The following is a 27661-nucleotide window of genomic DNA, read 5'->3' as shown; positions in this document are numbered from 1 at the left end:
ATTCTCCAAACATCTTATAAAATGTGACAATTTTTGAAATTTTCTTAAAGATTAAGAATATTTTAGTTAAAGTAACCTTACTGGGGAAGAAAGAAGCAAAAATAACTTAAAGGGTGAAACGTACTGGAGAGAAATGACTTCTGGTAACCATCCCGTGAGTGCATGAATCACCATGAACTCTCCCAGTTCTCGCCTCTCTGCTACGTGGATGCTAAAAAAAAAAATGTGCAATTGTACAGTTAATAACACTTGAAGACACAGAGAGATACATAAGAAATAGGAATGTCTAATATGCAATGATACAATAATAAATGTAGGGGTCCTACTGGTTATATTAGAGGACAAGAAAATACTTTTCCACCAGCCAGATGACTTGTTTTGCTAAGGCACTTAAATAGATCCCATGATAAAATTTCATATCTATTAAAAAACATGCTTATAAGCTTCACTTTAAAATGTCATATATGTAAAACACTGTCACATACTTAAAACATATCTATACATATTATATATTATGAAATATAGAGAGATGATATATAATCTATTTTATATTTTCAATATAGTAATCATGTTCTTTTAAAAATAGGACAGTGTCTTTCATCTTTCTGCTTTCAGGAATTATTCTAAGACGTCTGTAAGGCTGCGTATTATGTCAGTCTCACACGTGGCAGGACTATATGGGCATCAGATATCTTTAATTAGATCCTTAGATAATTTTGGAGAAACCAGAATCATCCCTTCTATCCTGTACAAAAGAGTGAACCTGCCACCCTCACGTAAAATCAAATGAGGTTGTGGTTGACCAAATATCACTCTTCTCATTTTAACCCTTTTATTTTTTAAGTTTTTTTTCTGATTAGCCTATTTATATCAACACACATACATTAAAATTGTTTTCTACTCAGGAATCAGAGCTTCAGTCCACCTTATGCCAAGGGTGGTGATTGATGGTATTGACCAACATACATATCTTTTTCTTTAGAAAGAAATTTTACCATCTTAGTCACATGCTCCATCATTTAGAAATTTACATTGGTTTGTTGTTTACAGATTATAAACTTTGATGTGTCTATGTATCTCAAAGATAAATATTCTGTAGGACAGTTCACAGTCTAAACTCTTTAAATAATCATTTTTAGGAAGTGACTGTACAAACCTAATAAAAATAATGCTTTTTCCTTTGCATATCTCACAGTGATATTTAAATAACCACTCAATATTAATTTTTAAGGTAAGAAGCAAAAACTCACATGAAAATAGATTTTATATACTATAAAATCTGAGAAAAAAATGTTTGGACAAATATAAATTGGACCACGTTGTGCAGATTTCCACTGGAAAGCCTAAGAAATGTCTCACATTAATTCTGGTCCTTTATTTCCAAGCTGAATTTGTTTACTTTTCAAAAATAGCAGTAATTCTATGACTCAAGTTGTTATAAAATTCTACTGAACTATGGCTTTAAGAAAGATAAAATGCCACCCCAATTATCCAGGTCACACATTTACTGCTTCACTGGCCTTGCAGCTCTAATTTGCTGAACTTCGAGTTAGGTCTGAGAATTAGGAACATTATTTTCTTTCAAAATAAACAAACGTAGTCAACACCATTTTAAATACTTAGTAGTATTCAGCTACCTAAAACGACATGGGCTGAGCTTTTAAAAAATGATTGAAATTAAGGGTTGCAAGCTGGGTAAAACAAATTCTCAATAGAAAATTCAGGGTTAGTAAGAGAAAAGAAAGATGAAGAGGATGGCAGCTGGAATGGCTGTTTTTGTTGTGTAACTTTGGGAGAGAAAGAGGAAGCTGAGCCAAAAGAAAATCCACAGAGAAGCAGACCAGGCTTCTGACTGACATTGCTGTGTGTAACAACAGACGGGGAGGGGCTGAGCTTTGAGCAAATGTCTGGGGTGACCTGTTAAAGCCAGCGGGTGTGTTCTATTGAAAAGGAGAGGCTGTGATACACTGCAGGAAGGAGAAGGGTATCAAATTCAAGCGAGTGCATTGTGTGGGAGAGCTCTCCCACTGAGCACCGACACAAAGTTGCCTTGCACTTACTTGCAACTCAGGCATCAAAGCTTTTTTTGGGTGGCTAAGGCGGGGATGCAGTGACCACAGGTCTCTGCAAGTGGCAGCTGAGAGAATAAACCTAGTAGACGTGTCTCATATATGTCTCCTGCACAAGTCATGCGAGAATACAAGACATGAACACATTTCACAGGAATATTGAAGGAAACACGAGTAGTTTCCAACATGAATATATTAAAAAGGACTAATGTTACCAAAAGTGTGAGGAGCACGTTGACAGCCTTGAGAAGAGTTCAGGTTTTCAAGATGAGTAGGTAATTGCTGCAGGTACAGAGCCTGAAATGTTCACTGGATTCCAGTATACATTATTCTGTGTTTAGATGAACCAACATTTCCCCATACAAAACAACTTCTTTCTCCCATTAAACTATTTTCCATGATTGACTTTTAAATTATCATAAGGAAACACTGGATAGAGAATAAATTTTGAGTATTCTTGAGGGAACTTTTATTATCGCTGGCTAATGCAATACTTCAAATCAGTGGCTTTGGCATGTTTATTTTTATATTAGGAAGTTTACACTGTTTGGAAAGAAGGCTTTTTAAATCTGATTTTTTAAATAATTAAGGGTGTGCAATATAGAAGTATAGTTATTGTTACTGTTGGTTTTTTTGTTTGTTTTGTTTTTATAAAAGTAAGTGATAATTCTTCATTCTACCTACTCAACATTTGCCAGCTTAATGATAGCTTTAGATAAAAGCATTGGCCAAAGTTCAAATTCATAGGTTGTCGCAGGAAGCAGGAGATTGTTTTCTTCATCAAAAGGCAGAAAGTCATCAATAGTTATCTTTCTCCAGCAACCCTAAAAATGAGAAGAAAGGAACATACCATCAATGATTTATATTATTTTTTCATATACATTACTGTACACTGTTGACATTATTATTTATTGCTTTATAATTTTATTAGCTTCTTACATCCAATGACTGACATACTGGTATTCAACACTGCTCTGGCTGAGAATTTTAGCTTATTATTTTATTTAATGTAATTACAGAACTTTGTATCAATAGTGTCATTATTTATGAGGTTCTTTAGCATATTCTTGAGCACCCCATCCTACATATTGCAGTAAATTAAAGTGTTTCAAATAACAAAACCAAAACATCATACAAGTATGGATAAGTTTGGGCATAATTAAATAACTTAATACAATCATAATGCAAATTCTACAAATATAACTTTAGTAATCATTATTTATCCTCATAGGCTCAGTGATCTTATACTTCCAATGACCATATTACTCCTACTCCTAATTAAAGATCTATTTTTAACATAAAGTTAATAATTTATTTAATAAACTCATTATACATTTACCTGTATATGTATTACTTCATAATTAAAAGCTTGAGACAAATGATAAAATTACTGATTATTAACTCACATTTTTTTAAACTTTGGTTTTAGATGTGAAATTTTATTATGAGTTCATTCTTTTGCCCAAGAAATAGTTTCAGCAGTGATGTAAGCGTTGTGAACCCACATAACACATGGCCTATACCGATACTATTGAGTTGCTTATAGTCTAGTGAGGGAAGGTATATAAGCAAACAACATAAAATGTAATATATTTAAAATGCTCTAGGACCAAAAGGAAAGTGTGACTAATTTTGCTTGGGGGATGTCTTCACAAGAAGGTGACAACTAAACTCAAGATACGAGGGGCAGGATACTTTTCCTAGGTAGATGAGAACAACAGAGTGAAAAATGTTTTCTTTTTTTACACTTGTAACTGAACTCATACTACCTTATTTAGTGGTTACATGACTTTTTTTTCTTTCCTAATAGATGATGCAGGGCAAGACAGGGTTAAAAAGCACAAGTATTTAGCTCTTCCTTCTAGTTTTAAGTGAAATGATCTAAAAGAAAGCATAGTGAAATAAACCAGATACAAAAGACAAATATTGTATAATTCCACTCACACAATATACCTGGAAAAATCTGATTTATAGAGATATAAAGTATAATAGAGATTACCAGGGTCTGGAAGAGAGAGGAATGAGAAGATATTGTTTAATGGATGCAGAATTTCCGTCGGGGATGATAAAAAAGTTGTGGAGATAAATAGTGGCGATGATTGCACAGCCTTGTAAAACTACATATCGCTGAATTGTACATTTATAATGGTTAAAACGGTAAATGTTATGTTAAAAATATATGTTTTACTACAATAAAAAAAAAACAGTAATAGGAGCTCCCTTCTTATACTTAGATTTCAAAAAAAAGTTTTTGAAGAGGCTACTAGATTCCTAAGAAGGAAAAGTCTTACGTAGCCATAAGAACTCGTTAGACCAATTCAACAAATATCATCTGTTTCCAGCTGATCAGTGGGAACACACTTCAATTAAGAATGCTTTGATTGTTAAACACCATTGAACTGTACACTTTAAATAGGTGAACTGTGTGGTATGTGACGTGTATTTCAATAAAGCTGTTACAAAAAATACACAGGGATAAACGTTTGGTATTATATATCTAAAACATAATGACTAAAGTTATGACAATTTTCTTAGAATTTTTTGATTTAATACATTGGTTGGTTTCTCCCTTAAAGTTTATGAATGAATGAAATATTATATATATATATAAATATAACTATTTTTGATACCTCATCATAGAACATTGAATTATTTTTGCATTTGGTATTTTCTTGTGACTGCATGTAAATGATGTATATTTGACATTTTTATGGACTTTACTGTGTTCCACATAATTCTAAAAGATCATCAAAATGCTTAATTACAGCATGCTTATGAAGAAAGATTTTTTTGCTAATATAAACATAAATTAATAAGATATTTTAGAATATAGTCATGTTCAAATTTTAATATTTTTCATATTTGAATTCTAGGTTATAATAACTAAATGGCTACATATATTTATACCCTCTTCTTCCTATGACTATGCCGCAAGGAAAATAAAAAATTGTTTTATAATTAATAGCTTAAGTCACAATTACAAAAGATCAGGAAAAGAGTAACCAGTGGACAGAGATTTCAGCAAAAACCTGAATGGTCAGAGTTACATAGATGAGCTGGAATCCGGACTTCACTTCTGCCACTGCAGTAACAGGTGGGATGCCCTTCCCACCTAGGGCCTGCGGGTAGAACTCTGACTGCTACACCTGCTCTGAAGTAAACAAGGCAGTTTCCCTGCCCAGTGGAGCCACAGGAAGAACTGACTTCCGTCCTCCTCCTGAGTGAACAAGAGGCCCCCTGGCCTGGCGAGAACCTACTGGAAGGACCCTCATTTTCACACTAACCGTGCAGCAGTGAAGCACACTGCCGCTCCTCAGGTGGGGGATTGGTCCCAGAACTGGCCACTTATACCAAAATCTGGGGAGACTCAAGTCCCATAGTTGGCCCTCCTTATATGAGGATTCAACCAAGGGCAGATCACAAACATAGTTCTGTATTTATTTAAAAAAAAAAAAGTACTTATAAGTGGACCTGGACAGTTCAAGCCTGTCATTCAAGGGTCAACTGTAGTTATTGTTACCTTCAAACAATGGAGTACAAAGTAGATCAATAAATATTAGTGTAAGAAATATCCATGGTTAGGGAAAAAATACAGAATGATGAGTATTGTATGATCTTACTCTTGGTATAGATTATGTATAATAGGTTTACATATGTTTATAAGAAAAATGTTTAGGATTAGAGACATCATTTACTATGATTGTCTGGGTAGTAGAATCATAGGGAAATTTTACTTACTAATTTAAATATTTTAACAGTGTTTGGGTTTGATTTACTAAAAGCATACATAATTTACTGAAAGTATATATAATGTTAATAAAGAACTGAGAATGAAAATATTTCCATTTTGGAAAAAACGTTATGGAATGTTGGAAAATAATTTGTCATGGCATATACCTTGAAAACACTGCTTAAAGAGAAAAAGACGTCACTGGGTGGGAGAGTGCTTGTTTCAAGAGATCTGACTGCAGGCTCTGCGCAGAGACTCAAGGCAGCTGGGCTGGGGTCTGGGAAACAGGTTGGGTGGTGTTGATGCTGGTGTGCCTGCACCCCACAGTTTAAGAAACTCTGGATTTGACAATAATATTGTGTTTCAAAAGTAAATCAGAAATAAAAGCTAATACGTTTTTTATTTGGACGGATAGATGGCAACTAGAGAAAACTATTGATCCCAATGTGTGTGTTTTCCCTGTCTATTCAGAGACAAATGAAAGCACTGGGACACATAGAGAAAGGCTGCCAAGAGCAATACATATTTCAAGAGGAGAGCAGTAATATACTTGCTTCTTTCAAGGAGCCAAAAGTACCCGATGGGGCTACATGTGGCCCAGTAGCAGTGTTATCGCTGCCAAGGGAACGAAGAGAGAAGACATCTTTGTTTTATAACTCCGCTCTTCATGCTACCCAATACATTTTTAACTGACTGATGACAAAGAACCTTGGTGCTATTTACTTAGAATCCAAACTGGAAAAAAAATGGGAATACTTTATGGGGAAAATGATGTGCTTATGTAAAAATCTGAACTTTAAACATCATGCTGAGAGGCTCTGATTGGCTGATTTACTTTGAAGAAATGACTAATGTAATTGCCTCCAGAGATAACAGGAAAGGGAGAGAAGAATATATGTAATAAGGCAGAGTAGGAAAGTCAATGTTCAATAAGAAACAAATAAAAAAGCATCAAAAAAATGGAAGGAAAAACAGTGAGGAGACTTAAGGTGCAGAAGATGGAGCAGGGGAAGGAAAATAAATGCAGATGTGTCTCCAGTACATTACCCTAAATCAAGCAATAGAAGGGAACAAAGAATGTTTTATGGACATATTTCTTAAGTACTTATAGTGAAAAGCAAAGGATTAATATGTAAATACTGAACAGGAATTGGAAGAGGAAAGAAATTAAAAATTAAATTATGTATGCTTGGAAAGCACCAAGAAAAGAAAAAAATAGCAATATACTTTATCTTGTCAGAAATAACTTACTCTAATGCCTAATATGCAAGCAGGTGTTGACTCAGCCCTTCCACCTGGGAATTAGGGAGATAGAAAAATAGATGTCTGCCCCCAGCCCAGAGAGAAAAGATTTCTACCAACTAGAAAACCAGGCAGTCATCTATCACATGAACACAGTTTTTGAAATAGCAAAGTTCTTGTTTGCTTCCCTTTAAAAATCACATCTATTTATCTATTTATTAGCATTGCTATCAGCATTTTTCTATAGCCTTTGGAGGACTACAGTTCCAATTTTAAAGAATAAAGTGAAGTAGAGGAGGACTAGCAAGAGAGTCTTGTAATTTGCATTGTGTATTAACTTAATGAAAATAACTGTAGATTGGAACAACATAGGAACATAAGAAATACATATGTGAACAAAAGCCCTGGAAAAAGAAAACATCTAGAAGGTAATATTTTTCCATCTACTAATGAATACACTAAGTGGATGGGATGCTGGCTGCTTCATACTCAGTGTATGGAGAAAAATGAAGCAGAGAGTGGAGACAGAGTCAGAGCTTCAGACAGGGAGGAGAGTAAAGGCTTCAGAATGAGTGTCTGAAACACTAAAACCAGGAGATAATCAAGCATTGCTTATTGTGTCTAAACAAAAAGTGTATTATCCATTTATTCCATATGTAGCCAAATTATTATTCACATAACAATCGTATATAAAGAAAAATAGACCTCAATAACCCAAGTTAACCCAAATATACCACATATATATTCTAAGTGAATAAAATTTTGGAATGCATACTCCATCTGAATGAAAGATGAATCAAAATAAAATCCTTAAGAGAGGGGAAGCTGTGTTAAATTGAACAAAGACGACAAAGATGAGGACTAAACCTTTTTATGTATGTAATAAAGGATAAGTAATTACAAATATGAGTTCAAAGAAAATACTAATAAAAATATTTACTCAAAAAACATATGTCAAGAAAATATGGAAACAAGAGTATCAGGTGGATTTTATTCTTAAAAAATCAAAACAAACTATAAATTCATAATAATTAAAGCTGAATGGTATCTGAATAGGACAAGAAAAACAGTGGAAGGAAAAACAGTCCAAAACCAAACACAAGTTCAAATTGGAAATGAGTGTAGGATAAAAGTGGCTTTTAAAATCAATGGGTAAAAGTAGAACATTCAATATATAATAGTGGGCAACTAGCTAAGCTTTTGGAATAAAAAATAAACCAGTTCTTCATTTCTCACAGTAGATAAAACAAATTAAAGTTACAAACATTAAAATAAAATTAAGGGGAAATGTCTTTTAAATTCTTGATAGTGATACCTTACTTTAAATGACAAGAAGTCCTAGACCTCTGTAAAGAAAAACAATGACACACTGACTATATAACATTGCAAGTCCCAGTTGGGTGGAAGACAGAAAGCTAAAAACCAATTTAAAAAGTGCTTCCTTTCTAGTCACATATATTACTACCTACAACAGATAAAAGAATACTTACAATTCCATAACAGAACTTTCAATAAACTGTTTTTTAAGTAGGCAAGATATAGGCAATTAAAGACATGTAAGGGATGTACAGATTTCAAGGGACGCCAGAGGAACTCAGCAAGTCTGGGCAAAGGAACCACCACAGCAGGATCAGACTGTGGGAGAGTCGGGCAGAGCGTTGCCTACAGTAACTGTGTATCCCCTGCGTCCCCTCCATTTACGCATCTTTGCTCAAGAACCATTGTTGGGCAAGACAGCATCTAGTAAACTGATCAGTACTTTTCTCCCTGACTCTGCCAAAGGGCCAGGAGGAGGAACGATCCATCCCTTTGGCTTCCACAATAGGAGGCAGCAGCAGGGAAAGAGAGAAGGAAGGAAAGAATTCACGAAAAGAGGGAAGGAAGCTGATGGTGCTGAGAATCTACTATTTGTCAGGACCTTTGCTAGGCTCTTTTACATAATTATCGCATTTTATCATCCCCTGTATTTGTTCCATGACATATTACATGCCTGTCATCTTGAAGGATGTGGTCTCCTTGCATTTGCATGGAAGCGACCCTCAGGGGCCCATGCAACCCTCCAAGCGGATCTAGGAATGCTGCGGGCCAGCAGAGCTATCTGTCACATCTCAGTGAGCATGAATTTGACCGTGAACTTCAGCGATGAGTGCCAGCAAATTGCTTGCAAAGTATTTCGTATGGAACCAGCTGCATCTCAGTGCTCAGCAGTCTGTCAGCATCCCCCCACACACCATTCCTCAGGTGAGACTAATGAGGAAGCAGAAGAAGCCACGGGACGTGAGGTTCAGTCTTCCTGACTCCTAGACCTCTTCACTCAAGGTCTACACTGTCTAGAGAGACAGGTTAAAAAAGACTGGATCAGAGTGCGATATCCAAGTTGGACTAATACATTTAAAAAAAATTTTCTGAATTCAAGTTGGTTTAAGCTGCTGAGGAATCAGTATAGTTAAAGAGATATAAATCACATTTTCTTTGCAAAATGGAATATAGTGTTAATAAACATTGACCCCTATCAAGAAGGAAATTAGAAAAGAAGGAAGGATGTCAGGAAACAGAGAGAGAGAAATTAACAAGGTTGGTTTAATGTTCCACTGATGCTGTTTTGAAATTCTTAATAATTTTGAACTCCATCCCACCTCAAGTTCTGGCAAATGTGCAGAAGTGGGGCCCAATACCTGGGCATCTGGCCCCCTCACCCTTCCCGTGTTTGCTCTCTCCCTGTAATCCTACATTATCCTCTGTGTATCCACTTTCTTAATGCCTTATCCTCTCTCTCCTTTCTCTGCACACATTTCATACTGTCAAGTCTACTCTGCCAAACCTCCCTCCCGATTGGTAAACAAAGAAGGAATTTAGGAAGTTATTTTCTCTAACAGCATTTTGACTTTCAAGGTCTTGCTGTGAATATTAAAAAAACCCCTCCAAATTCCTAGTTCGGATATCAGCGACTAAGATGACCTTCCATACCACCTCACCACAATTCTATTAATTCCTAAGTATTGACCTTACAACATTCCCCATCCCAGAAAGAGAGATGGCTCCAGCTCATTAAGGAAAAAGTCATGTTCTTAGACATATAAAGCACTTTGATTAACCTTCCCCACTCCTTAACATGTTCAAGAACATTCTCTCTCAGTGACAAGGACCAGCCTCATGGGTACATGGTGACCTGCACTGTCACGTGGAACCCCATACTCAGAAGGACCCCATTCTTTGTTTAAAGTGTTGATATCACCGTCTTGAAATTCTTAACAATTTTTGAACAGGAGGCTCTGCAAATCATGTAGCTGGGTGTTCATTTCACCATTAAAAACCCAAAGGTGCTTAATATAATCTAGCATTGCTAAATGCGGCGTGAGTCGACTTTGGCATATTAATTAAGGGGTTTTTAATTCTCTATTTGTGCTTCCGACTATCCCATTTGGTTCCTTTCAGGCAGAGGTAAAATCTTTCTGTGTCAGAGTGAGAATTGGTGATATGAAAATAAACCTCAAGTTGAGGAGAGAAAAACATGGATGGATCAGGGCCACTGGGCGCAGCAAATACCAAGAGAGGACCGGACAAGGCTCAGGGACGGGCACTCTCTCCGGCTCACGACCCTGGTACCACATTGGAGAGGGGAGAGCCCTGTGCACCCACCTGCCCGCCCAGACTGCACCCCTGGGAGGGCAGAGGCAGCAGAGGGTCACCTCTCCGTGGTCCCGGTGGCACCAGTTTAAAAAGCACATGGGACTGGTGTCACTGTGTTCTTTTTAAACTCAAATTGCAAATACAGGACATTGCCCCCTCCCAGTAGGCACACAGTTGGTATCCTTCCTAAACTGCCTCATCTTCTATTAGTCTCCTTAACAGCCAGTAAGGCAAAGATACTTCAGTATGAAAGACACACAAATTTTAATGCATGTGAACACAAACTTACCATCCAGTAAAGTTTCACAACATACTTCCCATAGCTGTTGAACAAGGGCATGTGACCTTTCACAGCCTTGCACAGGGAGTAAATGTGTTCCCAGGGCTTCCAGGTCAGAAGAGGAGGCTCCCCTGATGTCCTTTTGAAATAATTGTTCAAAGCACCCCTGTTGAAGATCTTCCACACGGCATAGATTTCACTGATAATCCATCTCATCAGCTAAAGATGAAAACCAGTAGTGTTGATTATTTTTCAGTTATTGGCACTGTAATTTGGAGGGGGTGAATAGCTGAAAATCTACTTCCAGTAGTAATATTACATTTGATATGGAGTGTATTCCGCATTTTGATTTTTTGACTCACAGAATAAAGTTATAGAGCTTGCTTTTGTTTTCAGGAAATACAGCCACCAAACAAGCTATAAATTCTTAGCTAAAAGCTGTCTTCCGGAGCTGTCAGTAATTTGACACTGACCTCCCTTTTGGGGGTGTGTGTGTGTGTGTGTGTGTGTATGTGTGTGTGTGACAAAAAGAGAGAGGAGAGGGGAGAGAGGGAGACTGAAAGCTTCGGAGAGCAATGGTGATTTTATTTTGCTATTAACTTTTTATAAAAGACCGAGCTACTCTTCTATAAACGCTGAGAAGTTTTGAGAAGGAAGTGATCCTTTTCTGTCAACAAGATCTTTCAGACAATAAATGAGACACGAGAAAGAATTAAAATTACACACAAACACTTACGTACACTCTAAGATTCTTATTTATGTGTTGATCTGCAGATGCAGAAGTGCTCCAAGTAAAACTCCCACTTGCAGGGTTTTTAACAGGCAGCAAGACACAGTGCAGAGGTGAATTTTGGAGTTTGTGTTGCTGTGTGGTTTGTAAGGAGATTAAATACGTGAAACTATCATTGTAAGATTTATACTTTCCTTAATTTGCATTGTCTAGGAAATTTCTTAAAGTTTGGTTAAGCTGAAAAAGGCAAATCATATGTCCTATTGTACACCTGGAAATTTTACTACAGAATATTTTATACTTGTCTTGAAAAACCATACACTGAAGTCTATGTATGTTTAGAATTCATAAAATAAGCACATTTTAGACTAAATTATAAAATATAAAACAATTCAAGGGCCTACTGTAGAGCATAGGGAACTATATTTAATATCTTATAATGGAATAAGAATCTGAAAGGGTGTGTATATATATATATGTATATGTATAATTGAATCACCTTGCTGTACACCTGAAACTAACACAACATTGTAAATCATTTATACTTCAATTAAAAAAACACAATTCAGAGATAATTTTATACTAATCAGTACAACTTGGTAGAAGAAATATTTTTATTTTAATATTGGTCAAGATTTTAAAAATAAGAAAGACGAAATATTTGAATCAATAATGACTATGCCTACTCTTCTGGCTGGGTCTTAAGAGAAAATCATCAAAAAGCCTCTGTTTCTGATGTAACTACCTTGAGGGAGTGGAACAGGTCTGCCTCTGACAGATGAAACCCAGGGTGGAGACACGGGGTGGAGCGTTCCCACAGGCAGTAAGACTGTCGTGCTGAAAATCTGGCTTGTTTAGGTGAGGTGTTGCAGTTGAACCTCACCCCATGATTTCCCAACGTCAGCAAGACAAACAACACCGAACACACTGCTCTTGGACACGATGTGGGGCAAAACTGGAAACAACTTTATGCCAATTGCTAGGCACAGGGATCCAGAGGAGAAATGCTCAGATGGTGAGAACCCAGCTCCCCTGGGTCCCTGGGCAGGAGAACAGGGACACACGCAGTGCTAATATTAACCTTCCCCCATCCATTCTCTCGCTAGGCTCAATTAAAGAGGCTTCTCTTCCTCTTTGAATGTCTGGAATAGGAAATACTCAGTTATACCACAACTTGAAGGTGAGCAAGGGAGAACTGAAACTGATGACTGACAGTGGTTTGAGCAGGTCCGGAAGGCACTCTGCAATGAGGCTTTTCTTTGGTTCATACGCTCCTACCTACCTCACTGCAGATCAAGTGCTCGTTTGCTGAAAACAAGTCAAACAGGATTTCATTTTTCACAACCACTGGAGCCTGAAATTTTAAAATATATATATATATATATAAAGAGATATTACTTCTTAGGAAAAATAAACAAAATGTAGCTTAATAAAATAGTTTATGTGCTGTAAGCAGGCCGAGCTTGATTTGATTTCCTGCAACCAGAGGAATTAGAAGAAATAAAAGCTAAGCACTTTATTCCATAAGATAACCCTGTTAGAGATAATGGGTGGGTTACATTAATTTAATAATGTAACGCCTATAAAATATAGTGTTTTAACATACAAATAAAATGTTTTAAGATATAACATATGCAGCTAAACTTAGCAAGCATGCACAAATTATGTTTAAAACTTGATTTGAAATTTAAGTTAACCACTCACGTTAAACCTGAAGCTTCGTTAACATCTGGTAGCTAGAAAAATATCTTCATCTTGGATGAAAACTATTAGCTGTGACAGCTTTCAAAAATCTTGCTCAACTTTAAATCTTGTTATGCATTTTAAAGTTAATTCGGTGGCCATTATTCAATTGGCATATATTTAAAAGTTGCTTTTATGTATTTAGTAAGGAATAAACATAATAGGGAAAAACATGACTTGTAACAGTTCTAAAAATTTGTTACAATTAATATCAATCTTATATACTTAACATGTCAAATTAACATGAAAATGGTTTTGATTAGTGAAATAGATTTTTATAGAAACTGATGCCATCAGTTACTCTCAATCACTTGTATAATTAGCATCTTGAAAGTTCAGTAAAATATTTTTGTATGTCTGAGAAAAAGTTACCTAAAATTACCTTGGAAGTCTGAACTGACTCATGTTCATAATTCATCAACATAATTTATATAACTTATAAAAGTTACATATATATAACTTAATGTTTATAAATATATATGTATACATGTATGTAGTATTCTGGCTTGTCTGACTGTACGGTAACACTTCTAAAGTGCTTATCCCTTTCAGCAAGTACCAAATGCATTAAAATTGATTAATCACAGATTACGTAAGGATTAGATATCTAAGGTTTGAAGGGTTAGACTTAATAGTCACCCACTGACAAATGAAAAGGAGACAATGACAGTTCGTAAAAGACAACAAATATTAAGACAGAGGTCTCTACAATGGTATTTTGGCATCTCTGTCCCCTACACCTGCACCTCAGGGAAGGTAAATTGTTAGACATCTTACATCTGTTTAATATAGTCAACATTCAGGGACCTGGGCCACCCATATCTGGTTCTCAGAAATGAACAGATCTGATTACTCACTCTAAGATCAGGGCTTGTTAATCTCCTTGGTTGGAATGATCCCTGTTGACTCTATCATAAATTCAGTCTTTTAAGCTTTTTAATAACTTAGCATCTCTCTGACTTAAATCATGTCCTTTGATTTCATACTTTGCTTAGTGTTCTGGAGTAAGTTTCTAGTGGTTTTTAAATTGTGGGTTGTAATTATTTAGTGATTCATGAAATCATTTAATGGGTCAGAACTATATACACATGTATATATATCTATAAAATGTGTCAGCAGTACATATATATGGAATATAACAGAACTGAGTAAATTTCCTAAGGAAATGTCATTACCATTTTGCAATATTTTGTCTGGACTTTACATAGGTCCATATTTAATGAGTCTCAATGTGAAATGCATTTATCACTGTGGACTTAGACATTAAAACTTGACAAGCGCTACTTTAAAACTTTCTTGATTCGCTTGACTTTCAGTTCCAGCTGTTCTGGTCCATACTGCTGTGTGATGGATCAGGAGAAGGAGTGAGTGCAGAGGGAGAGTAGAGGTACGGAAACAGATGCATTTCCATACATACAGGTGGAAGGGTCATCAGCATCAATAAGTCAGTTTATTTTCAGTACAAATGTCTCTCTCAGAACTCAGGTATGCTAAAAAGAGGAAAAGTTATAAAACTTTTCTACTTATTCAAATTTACAACACTCTCACTTCGTGGAATTCATATCCTTCATTTGAGTGGAATGTAAACTCTGTACCTATATTGAGTTGAGCCTGAGTATTAATAATACATAAATATTAAGTGCTTTATATTAACACTACAGAATTTACATTCTTCATTTCAGTATTACCTAACATAAGTAATTAATTTAAAGGCATGCTTCATGCATATGTAATTTCTTTTATTTAAAACGTCTTACAAGTAGGCATTGAATAAATATTCTGATGGACAAAGATGTACCTACTTATTTTCTTATTTTAATAAATATTTGAGATTTAGAATTTCTGACTTTCTCAACTAGTAACAGTAATTGGAAAATGATGGATAAATTGTATTTTCTGCATTAGCAGTAGTTCTTATAAAAGCTGAAACTCTTAGGAATAAAATCACTTTGCATCGAGACAGGTGCAGTGGATTACATAATGTACAGAAGAATCAGCTGCATTACAACTTTTTGACTTGTACTAAATAACAAATTTAATCTATTGGTTTTTCCATGCAAATGAAAATAAGAGACTCAAGAAGGGAAAAGAGGCATTAGTGATGGTTAACCCCTTGGAAATACTAAATATATTCAAAGTAACAAGGCTATTAATTAGAAAGATAGGCCAGTGGGTCTGAAGTTTTAATGTGCATAAGTGCTATTTAAAATGAAGCTTTCTCGGGGTGATGTCCATGTGAATATGATTCAATGGGGTTCAGAAATGAAAGTGGCCCTTGGGAAATGCTTCAGGAATTCCTAGAATAGACAGGCCCACGTGCAAACCTCTTGGGCTGGAAAATTAATGCTAATAAACACCAGAGTCAACAGACCCTAACACCATGTGAGTTCCTGGTAAGAAACAGGAGAAAGTCTGTCAGAAATTATGGAGTCACTGTTTGCAGTATTTTAGGTTATAATTCGACATCATTAAGGGAAGACAAAAACTTGAGGCTCTAAACAAAATTTCTATAGTTGCTTGAAAACCAGTGTAAGAAACCAGCACAAGAAAATTTCAATATCCTCTTGGAAACCAGTACAAACTATATTGATAAACATTTATTTACAATTTAAATGCCCAAAAGTAATTACTTTTTCTTACTAAATAGCACAGGAAAAAATTACCCTAAATTGTCTTTAAAATGCAAATTTTCATAACTAGGATACCGCCTCTCATAGTTAACACATGTTTTGTTTAAGAGTAAAAATATTTCTTACCCGATTAATTAAAAAATCCTGTGGACGTTTCCAGGAATAAATTTTCAATGATGGCGGCAATTCAATCTTTCCTTCAGGGTCTTCAAAAAAATGCTATATAAAAAAATGTATTAGGCCTTTTCTCCAAAAGTTTTATTGAAAGTAAAACCAATTCTATTCTAATAAAAATGAATAAGTGCATTGATTTGATCAATAAAAAAGCATTTATAGAGCAATTTGTGCATTTGTTCTCAGAGCTAGTTCACAGAATACTTGAATACTGAAATTAAAACTACTATATTTAATTAACAAAACCTTGATTGTTGAGTAGCATTTTGATAGCAGAGGAAGCAGTCCAAACAGGCCTGAGCTGCTTTGGAATGTGAATTAGGTGTGCTGGGGAGCAAGTCTGGATGGGCCAAATATGGCCACATTCTCCACTGGAAATGTTGTTTTGTTTTTTTTTTAACCTGAGTAGGGAAGATTGAGAAGTATTTACTTACTTTTCAACTGTTAGAATCATAAAGAGGATTATACGTAAATGAAATCTTTACCTTTGATCTGACATTCATCTATTAATTGTTTTAATTGCATTTGTTATTTTGACGTAATGATTCAGAAGGCCTTGTATGAAATAATACCGGGAGTTTCTGTGTTCTCTACCCCATTTCTCTAGAGGTAACATCTTGCAAAACTATAGAATGCCACTCGGATAGTGACAATGACACAGTCAAGATACTGAACAGTTCCATCAGCACAAGGAGCCTTCTTATACTCTTTTATAGCCACACCCACCCTCCGCCTCCTCACTCTGTGCTTAATTCCTACCACTTGGCAATTGTTAATCTAGACTCAATTGCTATAATTTTGTCATTTCAGTAATGCTATGTGAACAGAATCATATAGTCTGTAACCCTCTGGATTCTTTTTTTTTCTCTCTGCCTAATTCCCTGGAGATTCAATCCATTCAAGCTGTTGCATGTATCAATAGTTTGCTGTTTATTGCTGAGTAATATTTCATGATACGGATATTTGCTTGTTTACCATCTGCCCATTGAGGGACATCTGGGCTGTTTCCATTTTGGGTCCACTACTAATAAAGTTGCTATGAACATTTGTGTACAGGTAACGGGTTTTTGTGTGAACATAACTTTCCATTTCTCTGGGATGAATGCTCAAGAATGCAATTTATTAATTTCTGAGCCCTAACTATGGGTCAGTGAGTTCTAGAGAAAGAATGACGTCCAAAACCAAGCAATCTAGTAAGTTAGAAAGACTTCAGGGAGCTGCTATGTAAAAGTTCTTATAGCTCATAAGATGGTAGGGGAATGGGGAGCTTTACAAGAAATAACACAAACATTTCTAGGAGTACAAACAAAATGCTAGAGGAACATAAACTATCTATATGGGAAAAAACAAGTAAATTTCACCTTCATGGGGAAAGGGGCAAATAAATACCGTTTTGTGATTTTCATTGTAATTACATGTTTATCCTAGTGCTAGTGTGGCTTGAGAAATATGTTGTATTTGAGGGCATTGCCTGAACTTTAAACATAATGTGTCTATGTATATCTGGAGCATGTGGTTTACTGTCACTTTTAAGATACTAGAATAATTTAAATGAAGACAAAGGCAACCCCAACACCTAGTCAAAATGATTAAAGAATGAATCCTTAAAAAATAAACTGAGCTTTCCAGGAGCTTTAATAGACTTCTGGGGTTCCCTCACATTGTTTTTTCCCTGCAAGTATTAATATAGTTATTTTAAAGTCCCCTAGCTGGCAATTCCAAAAGAGCGCCCTGTGGATTTGTTTCTATTACCTGATTTTTCCTCTTGCTGTTCAGTCACTTGGTTCTGTTTCTCTTCGTGTCTCATCAATCGTGATTGTGTGATACATGCTGGATATAAAAATTTATACAGGCTCTGAATAATGTCTTTATTCCTTTCTCACAGGCAGAGTGCCAGATGAATTCGACCTAGTCAACACTGGGTCCTAGGATTTGGCAGCGCTGGTGTAATGTTGGTTCATCCTTCATATAGAATGCTCTAGCCATATTGGGGTGCTCACTGAAAGGCTGGGGTACTAATCAGTGTTCCTTTACTCTGTATATGCTGAATTCTGGTCTCTTGCCCTAGCATCATGAAATCTTTTCTCATTGATTTAGCTTCCAAGCTGCTGCTTTTTACTCATTTACTCAGCAGCAAAAGCTTTACAGACAATGTTTAGGAGGCAGGCAAATGTCTCAAAATAAAATTGTATGCAAAATTTTCAGATCATTTTTCTTAGTTACCTCTGGGATTTGGGTTCGAGTTCTGGCTGCTTTGGCAGCCCCAGACAGTAGTATCCTCTTCCCCATCAGCCCAGAAAAACTGACACAAGCTCCAGGCCACTACTTTCTGCTTGGTATCTAGTTTCCATGCCTTGAATTAATGGATGTCCCTGAGGGAAAAATTGGTGAATGTGGGGCTCATCCTGGTGTGATTCCCTTTTTTCCAGGACTCAAGCTCCTCACATTGTAAATGATGATCTTCCCATGGTATTTTGCTTTAGGCACACTTCTCTTCTCCACCTTGCAGTACTTATCGGATACTTCTCAATTTGATTCACCCATCATGTCCTTTTGTTGTCATCACTTAGCTGAGGAAATGAGACCTGACTCTGGACTTGCAGATAAGGGTCAGCTCACCTGAGGCTGATTTCCTGATCACTAGCCTCCCATCTAAAGAAGTGACCTTCTGTAAAATTCCAAGGATAACCGCTACAGTTAGATGCTTAAGGCAATTCATCCCAGTAAAATATGGATGGTGCAAATCATGGCTAAGAGCTAATGCACCACCATTCTCATAGAAATGTGACCACAATGCTTGGAGTGTCTACCACCTACTCCAGTGGAGGGACTGCTGCTTCTTGAGCCATGAATGCTGAGGCTGTAGGACAGAACTGGGGGTGGGAAGCAGGGTTAAATCTCAGACGGTGACTCTTTGCCCTGTCGTAATTGCCAGGATTTGAGCTGTTCTCTCTTATCTTGTGAAAGCTGTGGTGGCAGAATGGGCTGTCATCTAAGGTTCTGATGTGTCACCCTCCATTGGCACAGTCCTCATCAGAACAGGAGCAGGGCTGGTGCTTCCCAAATCATGCGATTTTATACAACAGCCAACAATACTCCTACATGTCACCCCCAAATGAAATGGACATCATGTGACCAGCACATTTATTACTGCTCCAGTCTCAGTGGTTTTCCTCCAGTAAGTGTTTCTTCTAACCAACTTGCCCTTGCTTTGATAACACTGGTAAGTTCCAGAATTTGATACCTGACCTTCCAGACATCTGCAAGAGTTTTTCATAGTCATCTGATAAAGGCATGCCTGCACTCTAAGGTCCTTAAAATATTATACTTTATTTCCTATTTCCAAGTTTTCAGGCACTTCTGCTCTCCTCCTCCCTGGTTGCTCCTTCACGATTTGGAGTGACTCATCTCTGGATCTTTCCCAGAGCTCAACTGTTCAACTCAGGATTTGCACAATCCATCTTGCTGATGAATATTCACACACGAGCCCTATAAGATTTGAACTTCTATTAAAATATGTAGAATATGAAATTTTAATATTGAACCCAGAGAGTTCAAAAGTCCATTGCATCTAAAAGTTCCAGAATCACCTTAGGTGTGGTACAAAGAATGCCTTCCCTCCCACAGCACTAATTTAATATTGTTCAAGTACTAAAAGAGCCAGCAATTAGTTATATTTATTGAGCATCTTTTGTAAACAAATTACCGATATGAATCACGCAGTTTGTGATTCTGCATTTTGTGAACCAAATGTCAATGCTAACAGGTAGCATTTCAGAGTGCTCTATGTAAATAGATACAAGAGTTCAACGCAGCCATTCTGGCAATGTTGTCTGTATTTTGAAAATTGTACTGTGTTCAAAAAGTATTTTTGTTAATTGAATTACTGCACCAGATAAATAAGTCGTATTTAAAATGCAACCTAGACCTAGCTTATCTACATTTTAAATAGGCAGCAGAACCTAAAATAATATAACTGGAAAAATGTTGGAACCCCATTCTCAGCTCCAATCTCAGGGACACATCATGTTTAAAAGCTACAGGTAAATGAAGAGGAACTGAGATTTTTACCCAAGTGTCTTGTGGGGAGCAGATATTAAGAGGGATTCAACTCTTATCTTATAGCAACATCTCTTAAAACTTTTCTTTTCTATAATCTCCAAATAACAGCTCAGTTTCGCTGAGGCTTCTCATTTTCTAAACCACCATCTCTAAATGCCTGGTTCTCAATTCTGTTCAAAACCCACCTGCAAACCTGGCCTGTCAATTTTCTCTTTATATCATTACAACCCTTTGGGTATTTCTCTCCTCTTGTTTACTCAAATGTGATTCACCAAAGCTCAGGACTGAGCTTGCAAAGACAAGGTGGGGTGGGAGGAGGCGAGGTGGACAAAGACATTTCTCTTTTGAATGGAGGCTGGGGAGAGGAATGAGCACATCCACATGTTAACAGGTCTTACTCCACTCGTTATAAAATGAAAAACTAAAATGCGATCTAGTCACATTCGAGTCTACTTACAAGTACAGGGCTTTTCCCCATTTTGTCCTTCTCCTTTCCACCTTTGCCAGCATCCCACTTTTCAGCATTTATGTCGGCTTCACTCCATTCCGGCCAGATTGGAAACCTCCCCTTCTTCTGTTCTCTGGGCTGTACATTACTGCCAAAAACATACTGACTGGAGACAGAGCGAGGGAGGTGCTTATAATTCAAATCTCTGAACTATAATATTGAATTAATTTCATGATATTAATTTAGTTATCTTGTTAGCACCTGTGTTAAATACATTTAATACAGTCATATCTGTGGATAGACAGCTTCCACATGTTAAGGTTCTAAAGACTGAAATACCCAAAAGAGATTATTCCATAAGCAAATTTTGAGCTTCAGTCCCTACGTACTAATGTAAGATAATTATCATAAACACATAAGATGCCATAAAGGGGAATATTTATATACAATCCACACTTAAAATCCTTTACATGTGTAACAGTAATAGCTTTTTGAATATCAGTACAAATATAAATTGATTTTTCCCAATATAAAAGTGCTATATGATCATCATTTTAAAAGAAAATTAAAAATCATAAATCAGCTAAATAAGAAAGGCATAGTCACTTCATTCTAGGAACCAAACAAGATGAAGTATAAACAAATAAATGTTGAACTCAGCAATAAGAAGGTTAAGGTCCCTCCAAATTTCACCTTCTAAGGTCAGGGTTGGGAGGGACTTTCCTGAGCACCCTACCTAGCATAGCAACCCTCACCTCTCTGCATCTTTTCATCTTTAACAGCACTTGACAATCCTCTCACTGATCCTTTATTTATGTGCTATTTGTATGTTTCCATATGCAGGGTTTGTAAGTTCCAGAGCGGCAGGAACGTTGGGTTTTTGTTCACTCCGTCTCCCTCCGGCAACTGGAACAGTGCCTGGACTACACAGACAATCTATCCATTTCTCTGCCATCTACCTATTTACATGAAATAGAAGAATGAAGGTTTTTATATGTCTATAATTTCTAATTAGAATTGTTTCAAATTTTTATATGTAGGTAGAGATTGACCAGATGCTCACCAATCCTGTCTTCCATTTCCTATGTTTCCCACACTCCATGGCAGGTTGGCTGGTACTTTGTGAAGGTGTTTTACAAAATAGCATGTGAGGACATATGTTGTGTCCCACCTTTATGCTCAGAAAGCATTCTGTGAGATACTTTTTACTCTCTTCCTGCTTGATACATAGCTCAATCCTTGAGAAGACTTTAGAAAATGGTAATACCACAAGACGGAAGGAGCCCAAAATCCTTATACAGCACATGCAAAGTCATCTTTTAAACTCCAGATCACACTCTAGTGTGAATGAGAAATATCCTTTGTTGTGTGAGGTCCCTGAGATTTGGGGGTTGTTCAGTATTGAAGTGAGCATCGCGTACTCCCTATTTGCTAATTTGTTATTGGAGCTAGCATTGATTACTAACATTGACTAACATAAGGAGTGTAAGTCTTAGGACTGGGGTTTCCTCTTTCATATCTTTAACCATTATAAACAAATACATGGTAAATTACTTCTAGATTAGTTTTCTATTATCTTACATTTGTGACACTTGGTTCTTTTGTTTCTTGTGACTTCTTCCTATCTTTTCTATATTCTTGTGTTTTAGGGCATGCTTAATATGAGCTCATCCTTCCCCCGAGGCAATCTTGTGTTGAAAGAATCTTCTTTGAATGCAACATTGAGTTTCCTTCTTTCAGAGAACCAAAATGAATAAGCCATCCAGAAACTTATCCATACTTTAAAATCAAATCTCAAACCAATGTAATCTTTAGTACAGGAGTTTCCACTTCTCAAGGAAAAAAAAAATAACAGGTAGAGAAATGCTAGCTTTCTAATTATCCCCTCTGTACTTGGATGGATTTTCTCATTCACCTGATTACAGAGAATTAAACTTGTGAAAAGTCATGCCTGTGTCTAATGTAGAAGCGCTCCTTTTCCTCATTTGGGCTCAAGACCTGGCCTTATTTGTGTTAAAACAAAAGATTGCACTTTCACAAACTGATAAGCCTTCCTTAGCAAAGTGGCAGCTTCAGCTCAGAACCATGCCATTCTAGCCTCCAGTCCCCTCCTTGTTTCTGGATCCTGAAGACTTTTATTTCTTTATGTAGGCATTTCTAGGTATTATTATTATCTTAAAAAATCATAATCTACCTTTTTGCTGGAAAAGAACGCCTGAAAATGTATACATTGCAAAGGACTGTTCCTAAGTAGCATGTAAGAAAATACGAGGATGACTAGAATAGTTTTCAGGGAAAAAGGGCAGTTTTTCACAATATTAATTAAAAAATCATGGCATGAAATAGTATATTATAGTACCTCTGTTTTACTGAGCAGCCTTACAAATAATAAGGAATTGGTGATTTTGTATTTGTCAAAACCATAATAAAACCACTGCATTCAGGAAGCTCAAAATCTTAAAAGCTTGTTTTGTAAAAGGGAGATTTAATTTCTTGAAAAAATGAGATCTCTGCTGATATTATGTTTTGCTTTCCTTCTCATTCTGTCAAGTGTAAGTAAATATATTCTGGCTCTCTCCCTTAAGCTGTTAAGCTTTATCTCTAATTGGCCTACTTTCCTTGTAACATGTCAAATTTGTTTCCATCTATACTGAAGATCACTTCAAAAGAATCTCATTAGAGGCATCTTGTCCTGTCCAGTAGCTCACCTACTGTATACACACACAACACAAGCAGTGGTCAAACACAGCCCAATGTGAGATACACTGCAGACTTCAAACGATCGTGCACAATTGTTGCCTTTCAACTCTCAGTACAGTATGCCTTTGAATTTCATTGCCAGAATGTATCTGCTCTTCTAGCATAATTGGGATCCTTTAAATATTCAAAGCACATTATTCCTGGTTTCATCAATTCTGGGAACAAGATAATCTTGAAACACAAAAGTAACCCAGGACTTTTGAAGATTTAGGAACTGGTAATGCTGAGAAGTAAATGTTGATAAATTTTAGGAAAATTCAAACATGCAAAGAAATCAAATCTGCCCCTGAAAACATCAGTGGTACACACAGAGTTACTCTATTCATATAGCAATATATATACCCAAACACCGGTAAATGATTCAATTCATTACGATTACAAGTTGTGTAAACGATTTCAAAGATAAACACACTCTCTAAGTATGTGGCTAAATGTTCCCTTCCACATGGTGAGTCTAAATATGCTATTGAGATAAGTGAAGTGTCACTGATCTTTTTAGGAGAGGCTAGCAATCTGTAAACAAAACATATTTATGGAAATTTATTATTTTTTTAAAAAACTTGATAGAAGTCAATAGGGAATGTTTATAATATAAAACTTGAATATTCTAAATGCTAAATGATACCCCAAAGAAACCCAGTGTTTAACGGGAGAAAAAATTCCAGAAAGCCAGGCAAGAGGCTGATTTCTAGGGTAGAAATATCAAATATAAAGGTGCTCGTGGTGAAAAGAGAGGAAACATAAAAGAAGCAAATTTATAACAGAAGGTCAAGTCAGATATATCAAGTAAGCAACAGATACAGAGATGTTAAGATGATTTTATATATATGATCTGATTATGATTGAAAGATGTGAGTGAGTGGTTGCCAGAGGCAGGGGGTAATAAGAGGTGGGCAAAATGGGTGTAAATGATCAAAAGGTACAAGCTTCCAGTTATAAAGGAAATAAGTCATGAGGATGTAATGTACAGTATAGTGACTACAGTTAATAATACACTAAAAAAGTTGCTAAGAGAGTAGATCTTAAAAATTCTTATCACAAAAAAATGTGCAACTTTGTACGATGACGGATGTTAAACAGCCTTACTGTGTTGATCCTTTGCAATATATACAAATTTCAAATCAGTATTCTGTACACTTGAAACTAATATAAAGTTATATGTCAATTACATCTCAATGGAAAAAAAGTCAATGGACTAATTACAGAAAGAACCTGTATGGTGCATTGGGGACTGGAATGGTGTAATCCACAAGTAGGTACTGGGAATTGGAATGGAGCAAGCTTAAAAGCCTATAAGTCTATTTTGAGGGGGGAAAATGCTGAATTTACCCTGTAAATGTCAGGAGACCAGAAGCAGTCTTCGTGAATGAGCAAGTAGCTGGAGTACTCATGAACTCCTAGCTCTGAACTAAGGCTGGAATAACTCCCTCTATCATTAGTGGTGAAATAGGCGGCATGTCACTTTCCTGTGATTCCATAAGGAATCCGGCTGACCAAAAGGGAAGAATGGGGATGAGGGTGGCCCTCTACCACCAGGGGTGTGGACCCAGGGATAGCACTTCCCACGTGGGAGAAAAGCCGCCAGCCTCCCCATGTTAAGACTTGAGTGGAAGCAGGGGTGATATAAAAATACACCCACCAATCAGAAAGGACTCTGCTCTTGTGTAGAACAGAGTGTAAGAGAACCTAGCTGGTCCTTAACCATTTAGTAACTGAATTGTGGATAGGTCCCGGGGTTCTCAGAGAGTTGTCAGAGTTCAAGGGGAGAGAGACATTCTTCAGGGAGTTCAGAAAAGCAGCTATTTGCCAACTGATAAGGAAGTATTTCAATAATGTAATAACTATCTTGTCCTTTTCACTAGGGCATCCCTACTGGATGTCAGAATGGGTAGGGAGTACATCAGCCTAAAAGCCATCCAAACTTCATTGCAGAAAACAGCATGCATAAATTTAAAACATCTACAAAATATGAACTAAAGAACTAACATTACAAAGCAAAAAAAGAAACTTAAAAATAAAAGAACAGTCAGTAAATATCAAAAGAAAAAAATCACCCAAGGAAAGAGTAATAATGTAGCAAATCTAACATGTATTTAAAAGGAGTATATTTAGAATTACCAAAAAGATAAAGGAGAAAACTTTCTGCTTTACAGTAAGAACAGGAAGATCTTAAACAAACAAACAAAAATAAGACCAATATAAAAAAAAAGACATTGGAAATTTTAGTAATGAAAATTTCAGTCGAAAAAGTAGACTAAACGAAGCTGAAGAGGACTGATACAGAAGGAAGAATTTTAAAAATCAAGTGTTTGCATAGATAGAAAAGGAGATAGAAAATGTGACATAGACAAGTATATAGATTGAAAAACTCTAATGTATGAGTAATAGAAGTCCCAGAAGGATAAAAAAGTTAACATGGGGTGAGGAGGAGTTTGGACAAATATTTGATGATATGACTGCTGAAAAATGTTCAGAATTGATGAGAGACGTCTTCAGATTGGAAAAAGCACATCAAGTAATAATAAAGCATAAACGGGACATCAGGGGATGGAAATCTGCATCTAGAAGTATCAACTGAAATTACAGACCAACATTGAAGATGAAAATCTATGTACATAAAGAACTGAAAAATCATCTAAAAATAAAACATAATCAAATGGACAGCAACAGTAGAGATGATAAAGCAGTGAAATGATGTCTTCAAAGCTGAAGTAAAATAACAGTCAATCTTGGAATTAAGACTCAATTAAACTCTTATTCAAAAAATGAGATAGAAACATTTATTTTAAATTAAACAAGAACACTTTGAAAATGTGAGTTTACCATAACAGACTCTTGCTCCTCCTCAAAAAAATTACTGAAGGATTTATCTCAGGAAAATAGAAATGAATGCAGAGTGAAAATGTAGAGTGCAAGTTGCTATGGTAAACAAATGAGTCAATATAACGTTTTGGTAAAATTCTAAAAAATAGTTCCTATAAATAATGATAAGGATAACTTTGTGCTTTTAAAAGGTATCCAAAATAAAAGCAATGGGAAAGGGAAGGAATTCTCAGACACTAGTGTGCTTGGTTTTTCTTTTGGAATAATACCATCTGTAGACTTTGTAGGAAAATCTTTAAAGATGAGTGTATTTTTAAAAAATTAAGGATTGTCTTAGTCAGTTTGGGCTGCTATAACATAATATCATAGAATGGGTGGTTTATAAACAACAAAAGTTTATTTTTCACAGTTCTGGAGGCTAAAAGTCTGATATCAGGGTACCAACATGGTCAGGTTCTGACGAGAGCCTCCTTCTGTGATACAGATGGCCGGCTTCTCGTTGGGTCCTCATATGGTGGAAAGAAAGCTAAAGAGCTCTCTGTTCTCTTCTTATAAGGGCACTAATCCCATTCATGAGCGCTTCACACTCATGACTTCATTTCTTCCCAAAGCCCCTTCCCAAAGACTGTCACATTGGGATTAGGGCTTCAAAATATGAATTCTGGGGTACACTGATGCTCAGTCCAGTGCAAGGATATTCCAAGAAATAAAATATAAAACTTCCAAACTGAGAAAGAAGAGAAAGAGTGGCTCTGACATTAGGAAACAACCGAACTATGCCTTGGGTAGAAGGGAAATTGGGAATGCAGAATTTTTAAAATTAGGATCAAATCAACCAATAGGTCTGGAGACTAAAAACATTTTAGTAAAATACTGTTTCAGAATGAGAAAGGAATTTCACTCAGACAGCAGTTCACTTATTTTTAACTCACATTTATTGAACACCTGCTCTGTGACAAGCAAAGTGCTAGATGATGGGGTTACAGACATGTAAATATGTCTCCATGTTCTTGAGTTTATTTTGGAATGCAAACAGGTAAACAGGAAATTTCAATATCATATGGTATGTGCAGTGATGGAGGTATTCACAGGTGGTAAAGAGGAGGCACTGTGCCCAGTATGAAGCAATTAGGAGAAACTTCCTGCAGTAAATAGTATCTGAGCTGTCTTGAGGGATAAACACAATTTTTTTTTAGATTGAAAAAGGAGAAAGGACATCACTAAGAAAGGAGAACAACACACGAGACAGTACAGAGGCAAGAAACGACAGAATGAGTGCAGAGAACTATGAGCCTTTCAGTACTGGGTAAGCATGTAGTATAAGGTGAGGGGAAATCAAG

General features: G+C 36.3%; 1 protein-coding gene across 6 annotated transcripts in view; it reads right to left on the bottom strand.

Moving 5' to 3' along the window:
• Positions 1 to 27661, bottom strand: part of ADGB (androglobin) — a 155079-nt gene that overhangs the window by 114752 nt on the left and 12666 nt on the right. For 4 of the 6 annotated variants that reach the window (XM_072965998.1, XM_072965993.1, XM_072965994.1 and 1 more), the window contains exons 2-7: positions 20748 to 20904; positions 16181 to 16273; positions 12964 to 13035; positions 10961 to 11170; positions 2754 to 2893; positions 125 to 211 (exon numbers count right to left, since the gene is read on the bottom strand). In XM_072965998.1, the coding sequence (XP_072822099.1) occupies positions 125 to 211; positions 2754 to 2893; positions 10961 to 11170; positions 12964 to 13035; positions 16181 to 16273; positions 20748 to 20904 (759 nt within the window). The remainder of the gene's footprint in view (positions 1 to 124; positions 212 to 2753; positions 2894 to 10960; positions 11171 to 12963; positions 13036 to 16180; positions 16274 to 20747; positions 20905 to 27661) is intronic. The other 2 variants (XM_072965995.1, XM_072965996.1) reach the window with 2 other exon arrangements.

Source organism: Vicugna pacos, chromosome 8 (genome assembly GCF_048564905.1).
Source record: "Vicugna pacos chromosome 8, VicPac4, whole genome shotgun sequence".
Classification (NCBI taxonomy): Eukaryota; Metazoa; Chordata; class Mammalia; order Artiodactyla; family Camelidae; genus Vicugna; species Vicugna pacos.
This window is presented reverse-complemented; position numbering and strand designations above follow the sequence as displayed.